This window comes from Meleagris gallopavo, chromosome 1 (genome assembly GCF_905368555.1).
Source record: "Meleagris gallopavo chromosome 1, MGAL_WU_HG_1.1, whole genome shotgun sequence".
Taxonomy (NCBI): Eukaryota; Metazoa; Chordata; class Aves; order Galliformes; family Phasianidae; genus Meleagris; species Meleagris gallopavo.
In genome coordinates, this window is record NC_139404.1 from 122,813,321 (window position 1) to 122,829,703 (window position 16,383).

Genomic DNA, 16,383 nt, shown 5'->3' on the forward strand with positions numbered 1-16,383 from the left:
CTGATCAGGACAACACTAGAAATACAGGAGGTTTTAATTTAGACTCTCGTGTTTGCGAAGAACACGTTACTCTCCCTGGGTATGCCATTCCACATTAAAGTTTGCTTTTTTCCCCAAATTTCTGATAGAAGATGCTTTGAAAGCAGAAAGTTGTGGTACAATAACTTATTTGTACCATTATTAAAGGAAAAAGTACTGCTGTGGACTAGGCTTGTGTCACTGAAAAGTTCCAAGATCTGATTAGGTACTTAATTTGATTCCCTTGATGCGCTCAGCATTTCTGCTAGCAGTTCCTGTCTCCTGTCCATTTCTTCCCTTAAAGCAAAGAAAAAGTACTTGCATAACACTACATAATGCAGAAATCTGTTGGGAGAACTTCAGCAATCATAAGCCAGCTTCCTGCAACCTGTATTTCCTGCAATTCCTGCAAGCACACCAAACTTTTCTGGGGAACTTTGTTGCTTGTCTTTCACTAAAGATCTCTATGTAGCATATTGCTCCAAAAAGCTACCAGTGATAACACTTGTTAAAATTTATTTTGCTGGCTAGAAGACATCCCTAGGGCTTTTACAGTCTCCCTCACCCAAACCTAAGAAATGTATCTGAAGATAGCAGACGTTTAATTCACCCAAAACCTTAATAAGAAAAATCCTTCGTAGCATGTTTCATACTTGTAGTTTGTTTCTTGCAACACAAGCTTTTATTTCCAAACATAATAAATGCACAGATAAGCGCTTTTACCGGGCTTGTCCATGCCAAATTTAATGCCCATACTACACCAGACATCTCTTACAAAAAGTGGCTATTTTGCCTTCTTTCAATGTATGTATTTTGTCTACCTTAAACACTCACTTAAATCAACGACTTGACAGGGATAGCAATTTAATTTCTTCCAAACATATTTTTGCTTCTTACTGTCTATTTTTAAGATACTACTTCTTAAGTCTAGTCACTATGAGAGTCCTTTTATCTTGGCCTAACACCAGATATACCAAGGCCCCTAATAATGTACCAATTTAACATATTCCTGGAAAAAAAACAGTTAATTTTGAACCATCAACATTCCAGGCATTTTGCCCATTCCCATCCTTGCATAACAAGCACCGAGGAGCTTGCATTCCACACTCGAGTAGGTGGTATCAAATGACTGGTTTCCTAGGTAGGCAAGATTGACTTGCTGTTTATTTCAATATTTAAAAATTGCTAATAGAAATGAATATAACAGCTCCTATTAAGCAGAGAAGCAGGAGTGCACAGGTTGAGACAACCTTAGTGATATGAAGTAAACACAGATTTGAAATGGCAAAACTTGCCCTGAAACGGTCACAGCGAAATAGCTGGCTTGATGCATACATTTCAATAGTGTTCACAATAACATAGGCATGGCACAAGGGTGGAAAACAGGACAAACATTAATTTTCCAAGCATCATCCAAACTACACTATGGGATGGAAGAAATATACATTTTCAGAATAATGCAGCATGTCTCAATCATTACACTTCTACATAGACTCCTCTAGACAAACCAGAGCAACAATTCACCTACTGCAGGGAACCCGCTTTAGCAGGAGGTTGGACTTGAAGATTTCTAGAAGTCTCTACCAACTCCTACGATTCTGTGATTTTGTCATTGGAAATAGCTGAGGAAAACTAAATGATTTTGCTGGCATTCAGAATCTCTACTTCCAGACTGCTATCTGAACCCTGCATGAATAAAATTATGCTGATGAGCTCAAGAACTTCTATTTTAGAAGATTTTATTTATTAAAGTATAGCATGAGTTGTACTTCAAGCGATCCTGAAGTAAAAATCACTTTTTATGAGATGAAATAATCTGAACTGCAGACATTACAAGTAAGCCCATTAAAAGCAAGTGTCTTGGGGAGATAAACACACTGAAGGAATATCAACATTCAAATTTATATTCACTAAAGGGACAAAATAATACCCTACACTAAGTATTTCCTAACCTACAAGTGCTGATCATCCTGGCTTAAACAAGTTCTCTGAAGTTATTTTGAATTTTCCAAGAAAAGAAGAAAAAAAGAACACTTCTTGACTTTTGGGTGACACATCAGACTAGTCTACAGCTGAAGCTTTTGTTACCTGTATAATGGGAATATTGTTAATAATAAATAAAAACAGAACCCGTAGTTACGATTTGGAGGAAAATGGGAACTGATTGCACAAAAAATAAATCAGCCCAGCTTACTTTTTTCTTTAAGCAGAACTGGGTTCTGGGACACCAGGAGGCTTACGGTCAGATCCTAACCCAATTCTCTGCCACTTCAGCTAGCAGGCAACTTCTACCATCATATAACACCAAGGTCATGGGACAGAAGACACATAATGAATAGTCTAAGAGCCAGGTAATTTCTGGTATTTACAGGCCCTCGGGAGAGTGAATTACAAATTATATTCAAAAAGGGGAAGGCTAGGGAAAGAGGAAGAGAGAAATGGAAAGAACAAGAAGTTGGGGAACTCAGCCAAAAGCTCATAAAATTTCTCCACTGTGTCTACTTTGGCTGTTCCTGCAAGTATGTGCCACTGTGGCTTTGGCAAGTACACTCTGTAGAATATCCAGCCTTTCTGGCAGCCTGTTTGAACAAGGAGGTTTTAAACCGGTTTAAGATACTCATGAAATCTTTAGAGTCCATTGGCATTTTGCAAATAAAATAAGTTATTCACCTTCAAAATAAAGCCTGCTAAAACCAATGGAGGAGAGGATTTAGGATTTCCTTAACTCACATTTAAATTGGTACAATGAAAACTCTAAAGATATAGAGGGAGCAGAGCCATGCTATAGAACTAACCCAAAGAGAAAGACAGCTGTGTGTTTAAAAGTTAATACTGGGAGATTTAAATTTAGCTAACATTCCTAAGCCAGATATTTATGGGATATCAGACAAATTACTTCATCCCTAAATCAGATTTTCAGATTAGTTTAGCAGAGTAAAACATACAAATCCACTGAATTTCACTAAAAATTAAGCAAATAAACTTGCTTAAACTTGCAACTTGCCTTCACAGGATGAATTTTAACAGAAAAATATGTAATTATTTTGTTTTGCTTTTTCAAGCCTCCATATGCTCTAAACAATTAAATTGGAAAATAACATTTCCAAAATTGAAAATGCAGGTGACTGTAAAGAAATTACTCTTTCTGCTCCCAAATTAGATAAACTGGTTGAAAATGCTTGGATGTTTCTGTTCACTTAAGTCAGCTGCCATCAGACTGGATTTAAAAAAAAATAAAAATAAAAAGCAGTGCTTGTTATTGGAGGGATCATTTTTCATCTATTGATTAATTCACTTCCCAGGGTATGAGGTGCTGTAGCAGTGACATTTCATCATCATTCACCAATATACTTTGTGTAGTCATTACTTTAAATTGTACAACTTTGAGGTATCAAAGGAAAACAATTTGCTTTTGATTTCTCTTTCTATGAAAAAGTCTATTCAGAAAAATGCTTGAGGGGGACACTTTCCAGCATGCAAATGCTTTTCATGAGAGGTGGTCTCACTGAAATAGCAACTGAAACTGAAAACAGTATTTATCCATGCAGCTTGGGGCTGTCTGCTCAAAAATGCCTTCCTCCCTCACTCTTGCTTCTCTGGAGGGCCACACTGACAGATCTGAGAGAAACATTTTCACGGAAATAAGGTACAGTTTATTTAGCAGTAATGGGGGGGGGGGGAAGAGAATGGTAAAGAGCAGGAGCCCCTCAGCACGACTGCTGAAATAAAAAGTGGAGTTTCCACGTCTCCTCTCAGAGACTGGAGCAGACACAGGATAAAAGATGATTTCTACAGCTTTTTGAAGATGTCAGAACTCACAGCTCAAAGCATCTGAAGATACTCATGGGAAAAATTAAATTGCAAATTATCTGACTTCCTTCCAGTAGGAAGCTGAAGGGGGAAAAAAAAAAAAAAAGCAAAAAAAAAAAGCTCTGCAAATGTCTCAATTTATGCAAAGACCAAACCACTCAGTACTCTGAGAGACTTTTAAAGGAGGAATAAAAGTCAAAGTATATTTTCTGAAGGAGGAAAAATATATTTGGGGAATATAAACCAACTTCCCCACTGTCACTAGGTTCATCTCCCAAATTTCTCAAGGTGGGTCAGTCAGAAATCCCAACACTGCATTTTCTCACTAAAATACTATACACAGAGAATGTACTTTTATTTTAAAAAACTTCTGCACTACACACGGCAAGTATTCTGTTGGCATCTAAAGCTGTCATCAGTACTATCAATACTATCATCTATGGCAAAACTGCAACATGCTGCCCTTCAGTTAGTGGGTATATTTTCCGCTTGCTTTCCTTTAAGGGAAGAGAGACGCTTTTTTTCTTCCAGTGTACTTTTAAAGCCCTACCTTAAACTTGGACATACAGGCAGTTTGCCTGCTAAACTTGTTTGCTATGCATTTTACACCCTGTTTGACAAGCAAGCAGTCATAATATACTATTTTACAGTTGTGATATACTGTAGCATTTTAATTTTCTACTTTGTAGATTTTAATCCATGGCAGCACATTCCGTCACCCACACTGCGCAGTAACAGTAGATATTTCAGCAGCCAAGGCAGAATGAGCACAAAGATATTTAGTAGAGACAAAAGCCCTACAGAAATGCCAGCAAGCTAAGGGGAAGGAATGCATGATAAATGAAGAATGCAACCACAGAGATAACTGGTAGGGGCAATGAGCTTTGTGCAGTTCCACTCAAAAGCTGAAAGCTGATTATTTCTGTACAACATACTGGGCAAAATAAGGCTACTATTTTAAAAGAACTAACGTGCTTTTGCTAAATAACAGAGCATTGTTGGAGCTGCTATTCCAGGACAACAAAACTACCCTTACTGCAATCACTGTTCTCTGTTTGCAACGTTAGTTACCCAGATTTTCTACATTCAATTAATGTCAGAAGCCCAATCAGTTTCATGTTCAGAAATACTGCATTCTGTATATAAACAATTATTCAGCATTTCCACCTGAGAAAACTTAATGAAAAACTTTTAATACAATCTTTAGGGCACCGGTATTTCTCCTAAACTGAACAGTGCAAAACTAAATCCTATTCTTTTTCCTAAAACAACTGTCATGTAATCCTAAATTACCACTGGGCTGTGATGTGCTTAAGGGTTAACCTCAGACCAAACAGTACACATACAGCTTTTCGTTTTGCCTTTTTTCCTTCCAGCTAATTAATTTTTGATAGGTAATAGTCACTGGTACCCGCATAATGCATTTTACAGTGCAGACTTTTATTCCAGTTACAAATGCTGAAGAAATTTAGCTGTGTATTTCTAATGTGCTTGCATCAATTTATTTTTCTATGCCTGTATTGCGTCCAAATGTGGGCAAACTTTCCAAGAAAAAAAAAATGGCAAATTGCCTATAAGGCTTCCAATCTGTGCCAAGACATATGACAACATAAGAGTTTTTCTCAAAAAAAGCCATCACTGCATGAAAAACAGGCAAGAATACTGGACTTTGTCTTTACCCCTTGTTCTTAGAAACAGAAAAACAGACAAAATTGAAAAGGAAAAAAAAAACAACTTGAAAAACAAATTTAATAAAATAAGGTTCTCAGAATTGCCTGTAACTGGATCTTTCGAGTGCCAGTCAATTTCAGTTAGAGACCACTCTACCAGAGCAAATTAACGTAATCATAAATGCATAACGTTACTATGTTCAAGCTATCATCTGCACCTATAGCACTGTCCTGAATATGCAACAGATAGTTTAAAAGCAGCAAGATTAAAGAAGGGCCAATTAAACTACACCGGTAGGTAATACTTTTAAAATAATTCTAAATCAGATAGATTACTTTCACAAAGCCATGAAAAAATCTGCAAGACTTCACGAAAGAAAGAAGTAATTATAATAAGTAAATAGGTTGAAAGAATTAATTAATTCCAAGTTAACTTAAAAATGTTTTTGTCATGTGTTTTTCATCCTCAAAATTTATTTTTATGTGTCTTTTTATGCAGCTATGAATGTCTACTTATCTCAAGAATTTTTTCATTCTGTCTTCACACTGAATTTACTACTTCATCATTGAGATCACAGGTATGTAAAGTTCTGAACAAACTGACAGAGACAACCAGATATAAACCGGGTGTATATTAAAGACTGTTTATACTGAGGCTTGAGAAGAATAAAGAAAAAATAAACAGCTCAATTAAACTACTGCAGCTTTCTGTTTGTACAAGTGTAGAATAGCACTGACATTCAGTTTTATCTATGCAAACAAATATAATAATCTTATGATAAGGTCTTACGTTTACCTAAGCTTTTATTACCTCCAAACTATCAGAAGTAAGCACAGTAAGCATATTAATCTTCCTCAAGACATTTCAGTTAGGAGACTGGCTCCGGTTCTACTTTGAAAACACTGACAACATAAGTAAAAATAAAAAATATCGATTTTGTCTTTATTTACCTTTTCTTGGCTTCTTCATATTGCCAGTTGAGTCTTACTTTGTCTACAAGTCTTGTTTTATCATCGAACCCAAACTTTTGCAGAGTTGAAGAGTAAAGATGGGGGGAAAACAGATGAGATTTTAAATGAGATTTTAAATACACTCTCAAAGTAAAGGGTTAAATTAGTCTCTCCTGTTGGCCTAACTAAAAATTGTGAATGTTTTGAATAACAACAACCAAAATCAATTTTATGCTTTAGACATACAACTCTGGTTTGTAGCTAAACATATAAAAGATAAGTGAGCCCTTTCATGCAGGAAATGAAGGGCTTGAAAACAGTATCACTTACAAAACATCAAAGCTTTTCAACTTTACGCAAGCCTAAAATGTAACGAGTATGTTTTAACTGAAATATTTTATTACTTAAGGGATAGTTTAGTAAGAAATAATTCAGACTACATTCCACATACTGCAATGTATTACCCAGCACTTAGATCATTAGTGTGATTTAAACACTACTACAAAAACATTATCTGTCCTTCGAATCAGTCAGTCACAAAAAATGCGTATACGTTACAAGTCCTTCTGTATACAGCCTGGTTTCTACAACAACTTCTCTTCATCTTAGGGCATCAGTAGTTGCCCTCTTCATTGCTGCACCTCTAGATTTGCTATCTAACTGCTTCTTTTGTTCTCTTCATCATCACATGTGTAAAAAGCCACCTCTTCTTTACTCACATTCCATCACTAATAATTCAGGAAAATAATTAACCTCATTATACAATTTTATTTTCCTAAGAAATAACACTAAACACAACAAAAATAATTTTCTGACTACAGTTGGCTCGTCTTAGAAGGCACTCAGTGTATACTGTGAATGGGAAAATGTTGCAATTTTCCTTTTAGGTAATTTGTTTTGGAATTCGTTAATCACATCCAGCATCAGCCTGAAAAATGCCACCCCAAAGGCACCATTTAACTAACACCCTGCAAGAAATTCTAGTGTTAAATAAATTTTCTTAGATACTTTGGGACTAACCTATTAAAAATACAGATTTCCTCTTATGCAGAGGTCCTCTAGAGATATTCAGCTTGGCTACTAGTCATCAGTAAAAGCTAATGAAATCAAAATGAAGTGATAAAAGCCTGTGATTAGAAGTTACACAGTTCAAAAGAAATAACTGAATATGAAGTAACACATAAACTATGGTACTATAAAACTGCAGACAGGTTTTCTTATTGCTCTGTTGTCAGTCTCATCCAAAGAAGCAAACGCTAGGCTGCCACAGTTACAGAGTAAGCAAAATTTTATTATTTGAAATATACTCTTTCATTCACACAGAACTATCTCTGAAGACTGATGATAAGCCATTTTCAAACACCTTATTTAAAGGCATATCTCAACATAAAAGTATAATAAAGTAGACCAGAAACTTTGTTAGTTGTTTAAGAAAAATATTTTGGGACTTAACAAGTATTTCCTTGTCATGGGAAAATGAAAGGAACAGAGGTTTACTCTATGTCTTTGATGTGTGCAAACAATGAAAATCAAGATAAAAACAAGATTAAAAGAAACAAAACTTCCATCTCTATTACCAGGCTGACTGTATCTATGAGGTACACCATGCTCAAGCAGTAGAATGGCAAAGCCCACCATTCACATGCTCTGGGAACAATAAGAAAATGCAAATCCTTCACCGTCAAATATTTATTTCAATTTTTTGTTTTGCCACAGTTAATATGTCTTGAATTAAAACAGGAAGTAACAAAGTACCACTCCAGTAGAAAAAGCAGCTGATTTTCTAAAGCAAATGGCTCACGTAGGAATACATACCTCCCCAGTGATGTCAGTCTGAGAACAAGCATCGCAGTGTTGTTGAGGTAAACAGGAATCACTGAGTGAACTAGAATTGTGCTGGAGATCCTGCAGGGAATCTGTAATGCAACAGCTATTCCTGAATCCATCGGTTAGCTTGGCCAGGCTCTACAAGAAAAGACATTAAAAAAAATAATAACAACAGATTTTGATAATAGCATTATTAATAGAAAAACAGAAATGAATTCTGCCTAGAGAGCATGACCTCATATAGGCAGCTTGCCTTAAAAGAGCTATTTGCATTAAGTAAAATTCATAATGCTATCAGCTCTATCAGCTAATAAGCACCACCTTTGCTTTGCAATAAATATTTTTTTTCAAAGAAGCATCTATATATATATATTTTTTTAATCTCATTTTTACAATTTATTTTAGGTCTATGAAAGTTTTAGTTTTTGTATGGCCTACAGTTCTTTATATCTAGCAACTGTCAGCTTACATAGCAAGTTCGTTGGTATGAAAGACAAATGTGATTCACCTGCCCTTTTGCCATCTTCTGCCCAGGTTACATTCCTCAGCCACTACTCCCCTCACATACAACTTGATGAATAGCTTGTATTGACTGTGGCCTTATGGCAGATGATTTCACCCTTGTGCTCCCTTACCCAGCATTCACAGAGATATTTTACACTTTGGGTTAAGCAAGCAACATCTCTGAAATGTCTAGACAATGACATAAACTGTACGGGTGAAGCACAGACTTCGAGCAGTCTTAAAGGAGAAAAGGAGCAACAAAGTCAAACTAAATTAGAGAAGTTTGTTTGACTGTAAGAACTTGGTCGGCAGGCTCTTATAATTCCTTTAATAAAAAGGTGTAATTGTCATTGCCACTTATTTTCTGATTATGTATTCTCTATTTTTCAAAAATCACAGATGATGTACTGTTTATGACAAAACTGCTATGCAAACTGTCACTTATGACTAAGATCCTGAGTATTCTGCATCAAAAGAACTTTTTAAGAAAATGCTTTAAAAATAAATTCCGCCCCCCCCACCCCCACCCCTTCACCCCCGCCCCCCTCTACCAAAGGGGAAAAAGCAAACAAATTATATGAACTGTATCAGTTCATAGATCATACTGTAATCAAGTCAGCTGACTGCAAAAATACCCCAGAAAAAAAACCTCAAAACTGCTTACTCCATTGGCCAAACTAGAGAATCAGAGACTAAGCAGATGCAGCTCAATGGCAACACGCTGACCCTCAGGAATTTCAGTGCCTCTGACAACTGACAATTTGCAACAAGCACCAGTTACTGTGCATATCCAGTTACCAGGATAGTCCTCAATCTTCAAAGAGCAGTTTAAAAAGGATACCCTGGATTATACAGCAACACTTCCTCTTTCTACAACAAATTCAACTAACGGAGTCATGAAGATAAGCTTGTGTAACAGCAACTGGCTGCTCCACACAGGAGCTGCAAGAGCACTTTGTTGCCACCTGAAGACAAAGGCATCCTATTATAGAGTCCAGAAAGCAGCCTTAGGAAGTGCAGCAGGCCTGAAAACCAGCCAGCAGAAACAGCTATGGCCTCTTGCACCAAGGAGCTCAGCTTGTCTTGGGTCCCCAGAAGAATCCAATTCTTCTGCTACCTCCCAGTCAAACTGGGCCATCTTAGCATGATGGACAAACGAAATAGTCATCCTAAGAAAACAAAATTCAATTTTGAATTATGCTGCCACTAAATCTCTAGCCCATGGCCTTTTAACCTCTGGAGATTTGCTGCCAGATGAACAGCTCTACAAAGATGCAAAAAGAAAACCAATGTGTCTGCCATTTTAAGATGACTGAATATTATCTTTCTACTCAGTGCTCCAAAACTCACTGCAAATCACCCAGTCCTGTCAGTTTCTTGCTGTATGGAGAACTGAGATGGATCCCTTGTGGATTTATGAAATGGAAATAATTATTTTAAATTGTTGCTGCACAAATATCAAATGTCTAATATGTTCTCTTTTCCAGTAAAGCAGAGCTGATCTCATGATCACCAGGGATTCAGAAAGCCTGAAGTATCTCCCAAATAAGCTACGTCCATCTGGCACCTTTGGCTAACATACATTATGCTACAGGTATATGTATTATGTTACAGGCACCACAGGTCCTGATGCCAGAACTTAAATCTAAACTTTTGCCCATATTTCAGCTACTTCATGCACTCCTGCTGTGCTCCTGACCTCCCACTCCAGCATCTCCCTGGAAGGTAATAAGGGACTGCTTGGATGCTGGCCAGGTTTCCTACCTGGGCACAGTTGCTGAACTCTGGATTTTACTAACAAATGACAGCATTTTGAAGGTGGCAATCACCTTAACTTACATCTACATGCATAGGTGACTGTGCTTTATGGTAAGTATAGAAGTCCTCTGAGTCCTTAGTTGGATGAATTAAAAGCATACCTTCCTGCGATCATAACATGAAAAATTACAACCTAAAGTTAATACACTTTTCCATGGAAACAATTTAGATCAGCTACTAGGAGAAAGACCCTCCCCAGCAATATGGAAGAGAGAACCTCTCTTTCAACTGAGGTTTATGGATGGATTGTTTATGGTAATCTTAGAGAAACTGACAGACCACTTTAATGCATGGATGTGAAACTGCAGACACACCAGCCAAAATCTATCCAAAAAGAGAGCACTGCCGTCTCATAATTAATTTGTTGCTAGCTGACTTAGGTGGCACATAACATTTCCATGTAGTTCTTATCTAACCTATTTGGTTTACTTAAATGGTAAAGAAGGAAATAACAACGAAGAAAATGATAAAAATTAAAAAAAAAAAAATAACAAAAACTCTCCAGTGCTTTCTAAGAAAAAGCATTTTTAAAGAACATAAACATACTGGAACAGAAATTAAAGCATGAAGGGAGGGGAAAAAGAGACACACACAGCTTTCAGGAACATAAGCACACACCTTGATTACTAATCTTATATAAAAAGTTTGTCCATTTTTTTTAGAGCTGTGAGATTGTATATTTGGCTTTATTTGTAACCACAGCACCGAGTTTAAATCCGACCACCCTCTGCTTCCCTTGTCAGACTTCTCTCCCACACAGCTCTACCCAATTATCATATTTCTACGACAGCCACAATTTTCCAAGCACCTACACAAGACTGAGTCACTTTTGCTATGTTTAGTTCTGTTGCTTACACTGGCCAGATTTAAATTAAGAAGTAGTATAAAATTTTCTATTTCCTTTCTCTGAAATAAATTCCCAGCTGTTTACAGAATACTTCCAACTCATCTATAAACAGCATTCAAAACAGACAATTTTCCGTAAGAAAGCTTGTCTTACCAACAATAGCTTTTAAAGATAGCGCTTTTGTGGACAAATCAATTTCCAAACCCAAAGGGAAAAAAAAAAGATCAAATTCTCAACTCATTACAAAGATGTTTTAAACAGACTTTCACTTGTTTGCCAAAGCTAAACAACTCCACAACAATTATCTTCAAAAAATAATAAATAAAAGAGTATGCAGGCTCTTGTCCGTAGCTGGCAAAAATACATAGCTAATGGTGGTGACTATGTTGAAAAACAGAGTTTTGTAGCTGAGAATCTGCTCTATCAAATAGTGCTGTGCTCTTTTTCTATCTGATGTTACTTCCTTGGTAATACACAAGAAGCATTACTTTCAGCGTGACCTATGTATATTTAAAGACTATGCAACTGCACTTAAAATTGGTTCATAAGATGTGATTTTAAGGCGTCTTAATGTTTACCACTGGATATAGTGCCAGTGGGGATTGAAAATCTAAAGAAATGGGGGGAAAAAAATAAAAAAAAACTACTGAGAGAGTCAAAACAAGGCCAGTAGTTAAGCTGTTCCAAGGTCTCACACACAAGACTTTAAATTACCCGTTAGTTTCCTAAAATGTGCGTCACAGCATCCATGAAGAACTGCCTTTCTAATCATTTCTTGCTAGCTAGGCATGTGGAAGACTTGAGAATCACTTTAAAACCTAGCCAACACAAAATATCAAGTATGTTAAAAGCTGCCAAGGCAGAAACTTTTAGTAGTGACTTAAGTGTTCTGTCTACTTGAACAAGGATTTGTGGTCCATCAGCTGACCTTCGGGTAATATTTTAGAGATTGAATAATTGTATAACTATGGAAATTTATTGTATGTCGATTACAAGCTACCCACATCATTTAACAGCAACAAAAAAAAAATACCAGCAAAAGACTATTGCAGAGAAAAATGAAAAGAAAAAAAAAAAAAAAAAAAAAGGAATGGCAATAATAATTTAGTGCAGTCCCAAAATCTTAGCTAATGAGAATATTTTTTTCCATACAGCATTTTCAGGACGAGGTGAGGAATACTGTATCCAGAGCATGTTTCAGCAAGTCTGTACCAAAGTTCCAGCAGTGGCAAAGGATCGTGGCTCAATCAAGTTATTGTCATACTGATAACGCAGACACAGCAGGTGAGAGCTCAGAGCAGATGCAGAAGCCATTCAAAGACATGCCCAAGCAGTGATCCAGCACCTTCCCTTAATCCTCATACTCAGATTCAAAAAAAAAAAAATTAAGCTTGCATGACAATATATATCTATATACACTCTATTTAATCATAAGCTTTGAGGGTATTGTGAGGACATTTGAAATTAATTTGTCTTAATACAAACACTTTGGAAGAAAGACTGAAGCAAAAAAGAAAAAAATAAAAAAAAAGAGCTGCAGAACTGTCACATAGTGAGAGAGATCCAGTTTTATCAGAAGCTCATAAAAGCAAAAGCAAGCTGATAAACCTTTTAGAACATGGATTCTCAGTCCTACTTCTTCATAGGGAACGCAAGGGGACATTAAACAAAGTGAAAAATAAATACTGTTGGTCTCATTTTTGTTTTTAAACACAGCATAATAATTTCATAGGAGTCTCTGACACAGCAGCAGTGGAATGCTATCTTAAACAGAAACATTGATCTCAACGTTAAGAATAGTATGTTATTTACAACAAAAATATGAAACAAACTCATATTGTGTATACTGTGAAAATAAGGCTCCATATCTACTTCTTTTGAATAGTCTACCATTAGCAACCATCAAATAGAATTCAAATTTGGCGACCATGCTTCTTTATTTAAACCTGGAAATCCCAACACAACCACCGACAAGGAAATGGAAATATACTGCACATTTCAGGAGTTGTGTATTTTTTTTTTTACCTGCATAAGGTCCTGCCTCTCTTTTTCACCTGTGCATATGGCTTTCTTTATGGTTCGTAGCTCACTCATTATAGCCTGCGCTTCATCCAGTCTATAATTTGTATGAGCACTTGACATCTTACGATCAATCCTGTTGAAAAGACAAAGACAAGTTCAAGAATTTTCACATAATTAGAAACACCACAAACATTTTAAGACCTTTTGTTTATTCATGTACCACTTTATTTCCAAGAATAAAATGACATTCTACTGGGAAGAAGCACAGCATTCAGTGCCCAGTACACTCTAAAGCTAGAACAATGCAATTACCTACTCAGTTTTGCAAAACCAACAGATTTTCCATTTTTAACCTCCCCTACTACAGAATTTATTTACACAGGCAACATTTGCAGGTTACTTTAACACAACAAAAGTAAAATCAACCTACACAGTAATAACTGAAAAGACATTGGCAGCCAGGCCAACACTATTCAGATGCATCACTACACATTTGAACGTCTCTTCCAAGACTTCTGTCTGATCCTGTTTTAGAGGTTCCCAATTTCCATTCTGTTTTTTTGGGGAGAAATTTTATATTCCAAAAACATTATTGTAAATGCTTTCCCGTCACTAGAGACATCTTTGAGTATCTTTTCTAGACAATATCATCTTGGAATATCATCTATTATATTGGAATATCATCTATTGTCTCTAGGCAATTCACTGGAACAGACTGCCCAAGGAGGTTGTGGATGCCCCATCCCTGGAGGCATTCAGGGCCACGGTGGATGTGGCTCTGGGCAGCCTGGTCTAGTGGCTGGCAACCCTGCACATAGCAGGGGGTTGAAATTAGATGATCTTATGGTCCCTTTTATCCAGGCTATTCTATGATTCTATGATCTTCCTGCACATACATCTGGTGGTCAGCCTCTTCTTCCATGTAGCTAGCGACAGGACTATGGAAAACAGCCTCAAATTGCACCAGAGGGAATTTCAGTTGCACGTTAGGAAAAATTTCTTCTCAGAAGGAGTGGTGAGGTGCTGGCACAAGCTGCCCAGAGAGGTGCTGGAATCACATTCCCAGAGCCTCTGCAAAACCTTCTAGAAGAACTACGGGATTTAACAGCCTACCTAAAGCAATTTGTGAAAATAATGTTAAATTCCTGTTGAGGTATGAAGGCCCCAATTTACTGTTAGTCTAGCATACAAAGTATGTGCAGGTGTGTGTTTATGCATTTTGCGTAAATGAATATTTTTCCAAAAAAAGTTGGTACGTGTAATGGTCCCTACACCAAACCTAGGAACAAACATCTTCAGAAGCTATCTCTGGATAAAATAGATGACACAGCCATCAGGCGTTACATACAACATCAGTTTATAAAAAGTAGTAGTAAGAGATGTATATATAATATACATAATTTTGACAAGAATACTCAAATTTTGTATAATATTGAGAGTAACTCAAAGTTTCAAGGTATATTATGCTAAAAATAACAAAACAAAAAAGCATAAAAAATAGTGCAAAAATCCTAGTCTGGAAAAAAACAAACTGTCATAAAAGACCCCCTTGCATCGTATTACAGGATAGGAGATAAATCTAGAAACCTCATAACTGCCTTGTATTCTTAGAATATTTAAGTAATACCAAGAATGCAAATGCGTTTGCAACTTAAACTACACAAAAACTTTTCTCACTCTCACTCAGCCTGTTCTGTCAGTGAAGCAAATCACTAAAATTCTACTTGCAGCAGCTTACTTTAAAATTAAAATATTAAAATCCTAATAAGAAAAACCAAAAAGCTTGAATGAAACTCCTGTGGTTTTACTGTGTAGCTCACAACATTCAAAAGAAATTGCAGGCTAGGTTTCTGCAGTTTTGCTTTGTTTGTTTTCTTCTGTCAGGTCCTGACTTTGGACAAAACGCAAAGTGTAAGCCTGAACCTCAACTTTCCGCTTAAGCACAATTTTCCCCATGTTGCATATGAAAATATATAAGCCTTTATGATTTATGTTTCAAAAAGCAGAAAATACTTAAATCATGTGCCTTAAAGTTCTGCTTTGTTTTGTTTTTCAGATGATTGCTTGAGTCTTCATTCATTTTTACTTAAAATCCTGAAAAGATTAGGTAAAACCATGGCCAAACAACTACTCCGATTCACTAAAAGTTTCATGAAAATGATAATGTGGTTTTATCTGAAGGTTATGTTAATGTTAAAAACATAGATTCCACCCAAACTCTGGACCAGGAAATGTCTCCTACACAACTGTTCATTATACTATTTGGCAGGTACAAGGTGGCATTACAGGAAGAGGAAATTATTTAATTTCAACCAGATTTTTGTCCAGTTACCCACAAATTAATGTTCCTGGACGTCACTTTGGAGCCCAACTTAGAAACTGGTATTTGTTCAAGCAAAGAATCAGAAAAGACTCTACTGCCAGACATATCACAGCTTAAATCAGTATTGCTGTACATCCAAACTGCCTTAATTATTTCACAAAATTACGTTATTTATTGCCCATTCATTTTTTTTTCCCCTTCATAAAGCTCTAGTTTTGAAAGCCACAAAGTTAACAGGAATCTTCCATTTATTAATGGGAAAGAGCCTGATGCAAATACAGATTAGCCCTTTATACAAACAGGAAGAACATTCAAGTAATACCCAACTATGAATGAAGCATACATTTTCTCAGGAAGATGTTTCCAGAACAAGTAGGCTACTAACACACTCACAATAGTTTCGATCCCATACAGCAGTCTCCACTCTGTTTTCAGCCACATCATTCAAATACATAAGTCTCCTCCCCCAGTCCTCATTAAAGTGTATGTCTGTAGTTGAGTTAAATCTAATTTTAAAGCTTTTGTCAGTTCTCATATCCTCTAAACTCGTGCGTAGCTATAAATTGTTTAGTCAGCCCTAATTCCCCATCTCT

At 36.4% G+C, this 16,383-nt stretch overlaps 1 protein-coding gene across 4 annotated transcripts in view; it reads right to left on the minus strand.

Moving 5' to 3' along the window:
* The window catches only part of WWC3 (WWC family member 3), a 97,556-nt gene that overhangs the window by 33,207 nt on the left and 47,966 nt on the right, over positions 1 to 16,383 (minus strand). For all 4 annotated transcript variants that reach the window (XM_085212438.1, XM_085212434.1, XM_085212426.1 and 1 more), the window contains exons 6-8: positions 13,471 to 13,600; positions 8,265 to 8,414; positions 6,450 to 6,523 (exon numbers count right to left, since the gene is read on the minus strand). In XM_085212438.1, the coding sequence (XP_085068564.1) occupies positions 6,450 to 6,523; positions 8,265 to 8,414; positions 13,471 to 13,600 (354 nt within the window). The remainder of the gene's footprint in view (positions 1 to 6,449; positions 6,524 to 8,264; positions 8,415 to 13,470; positions 13,601 to 16,383) is intronic.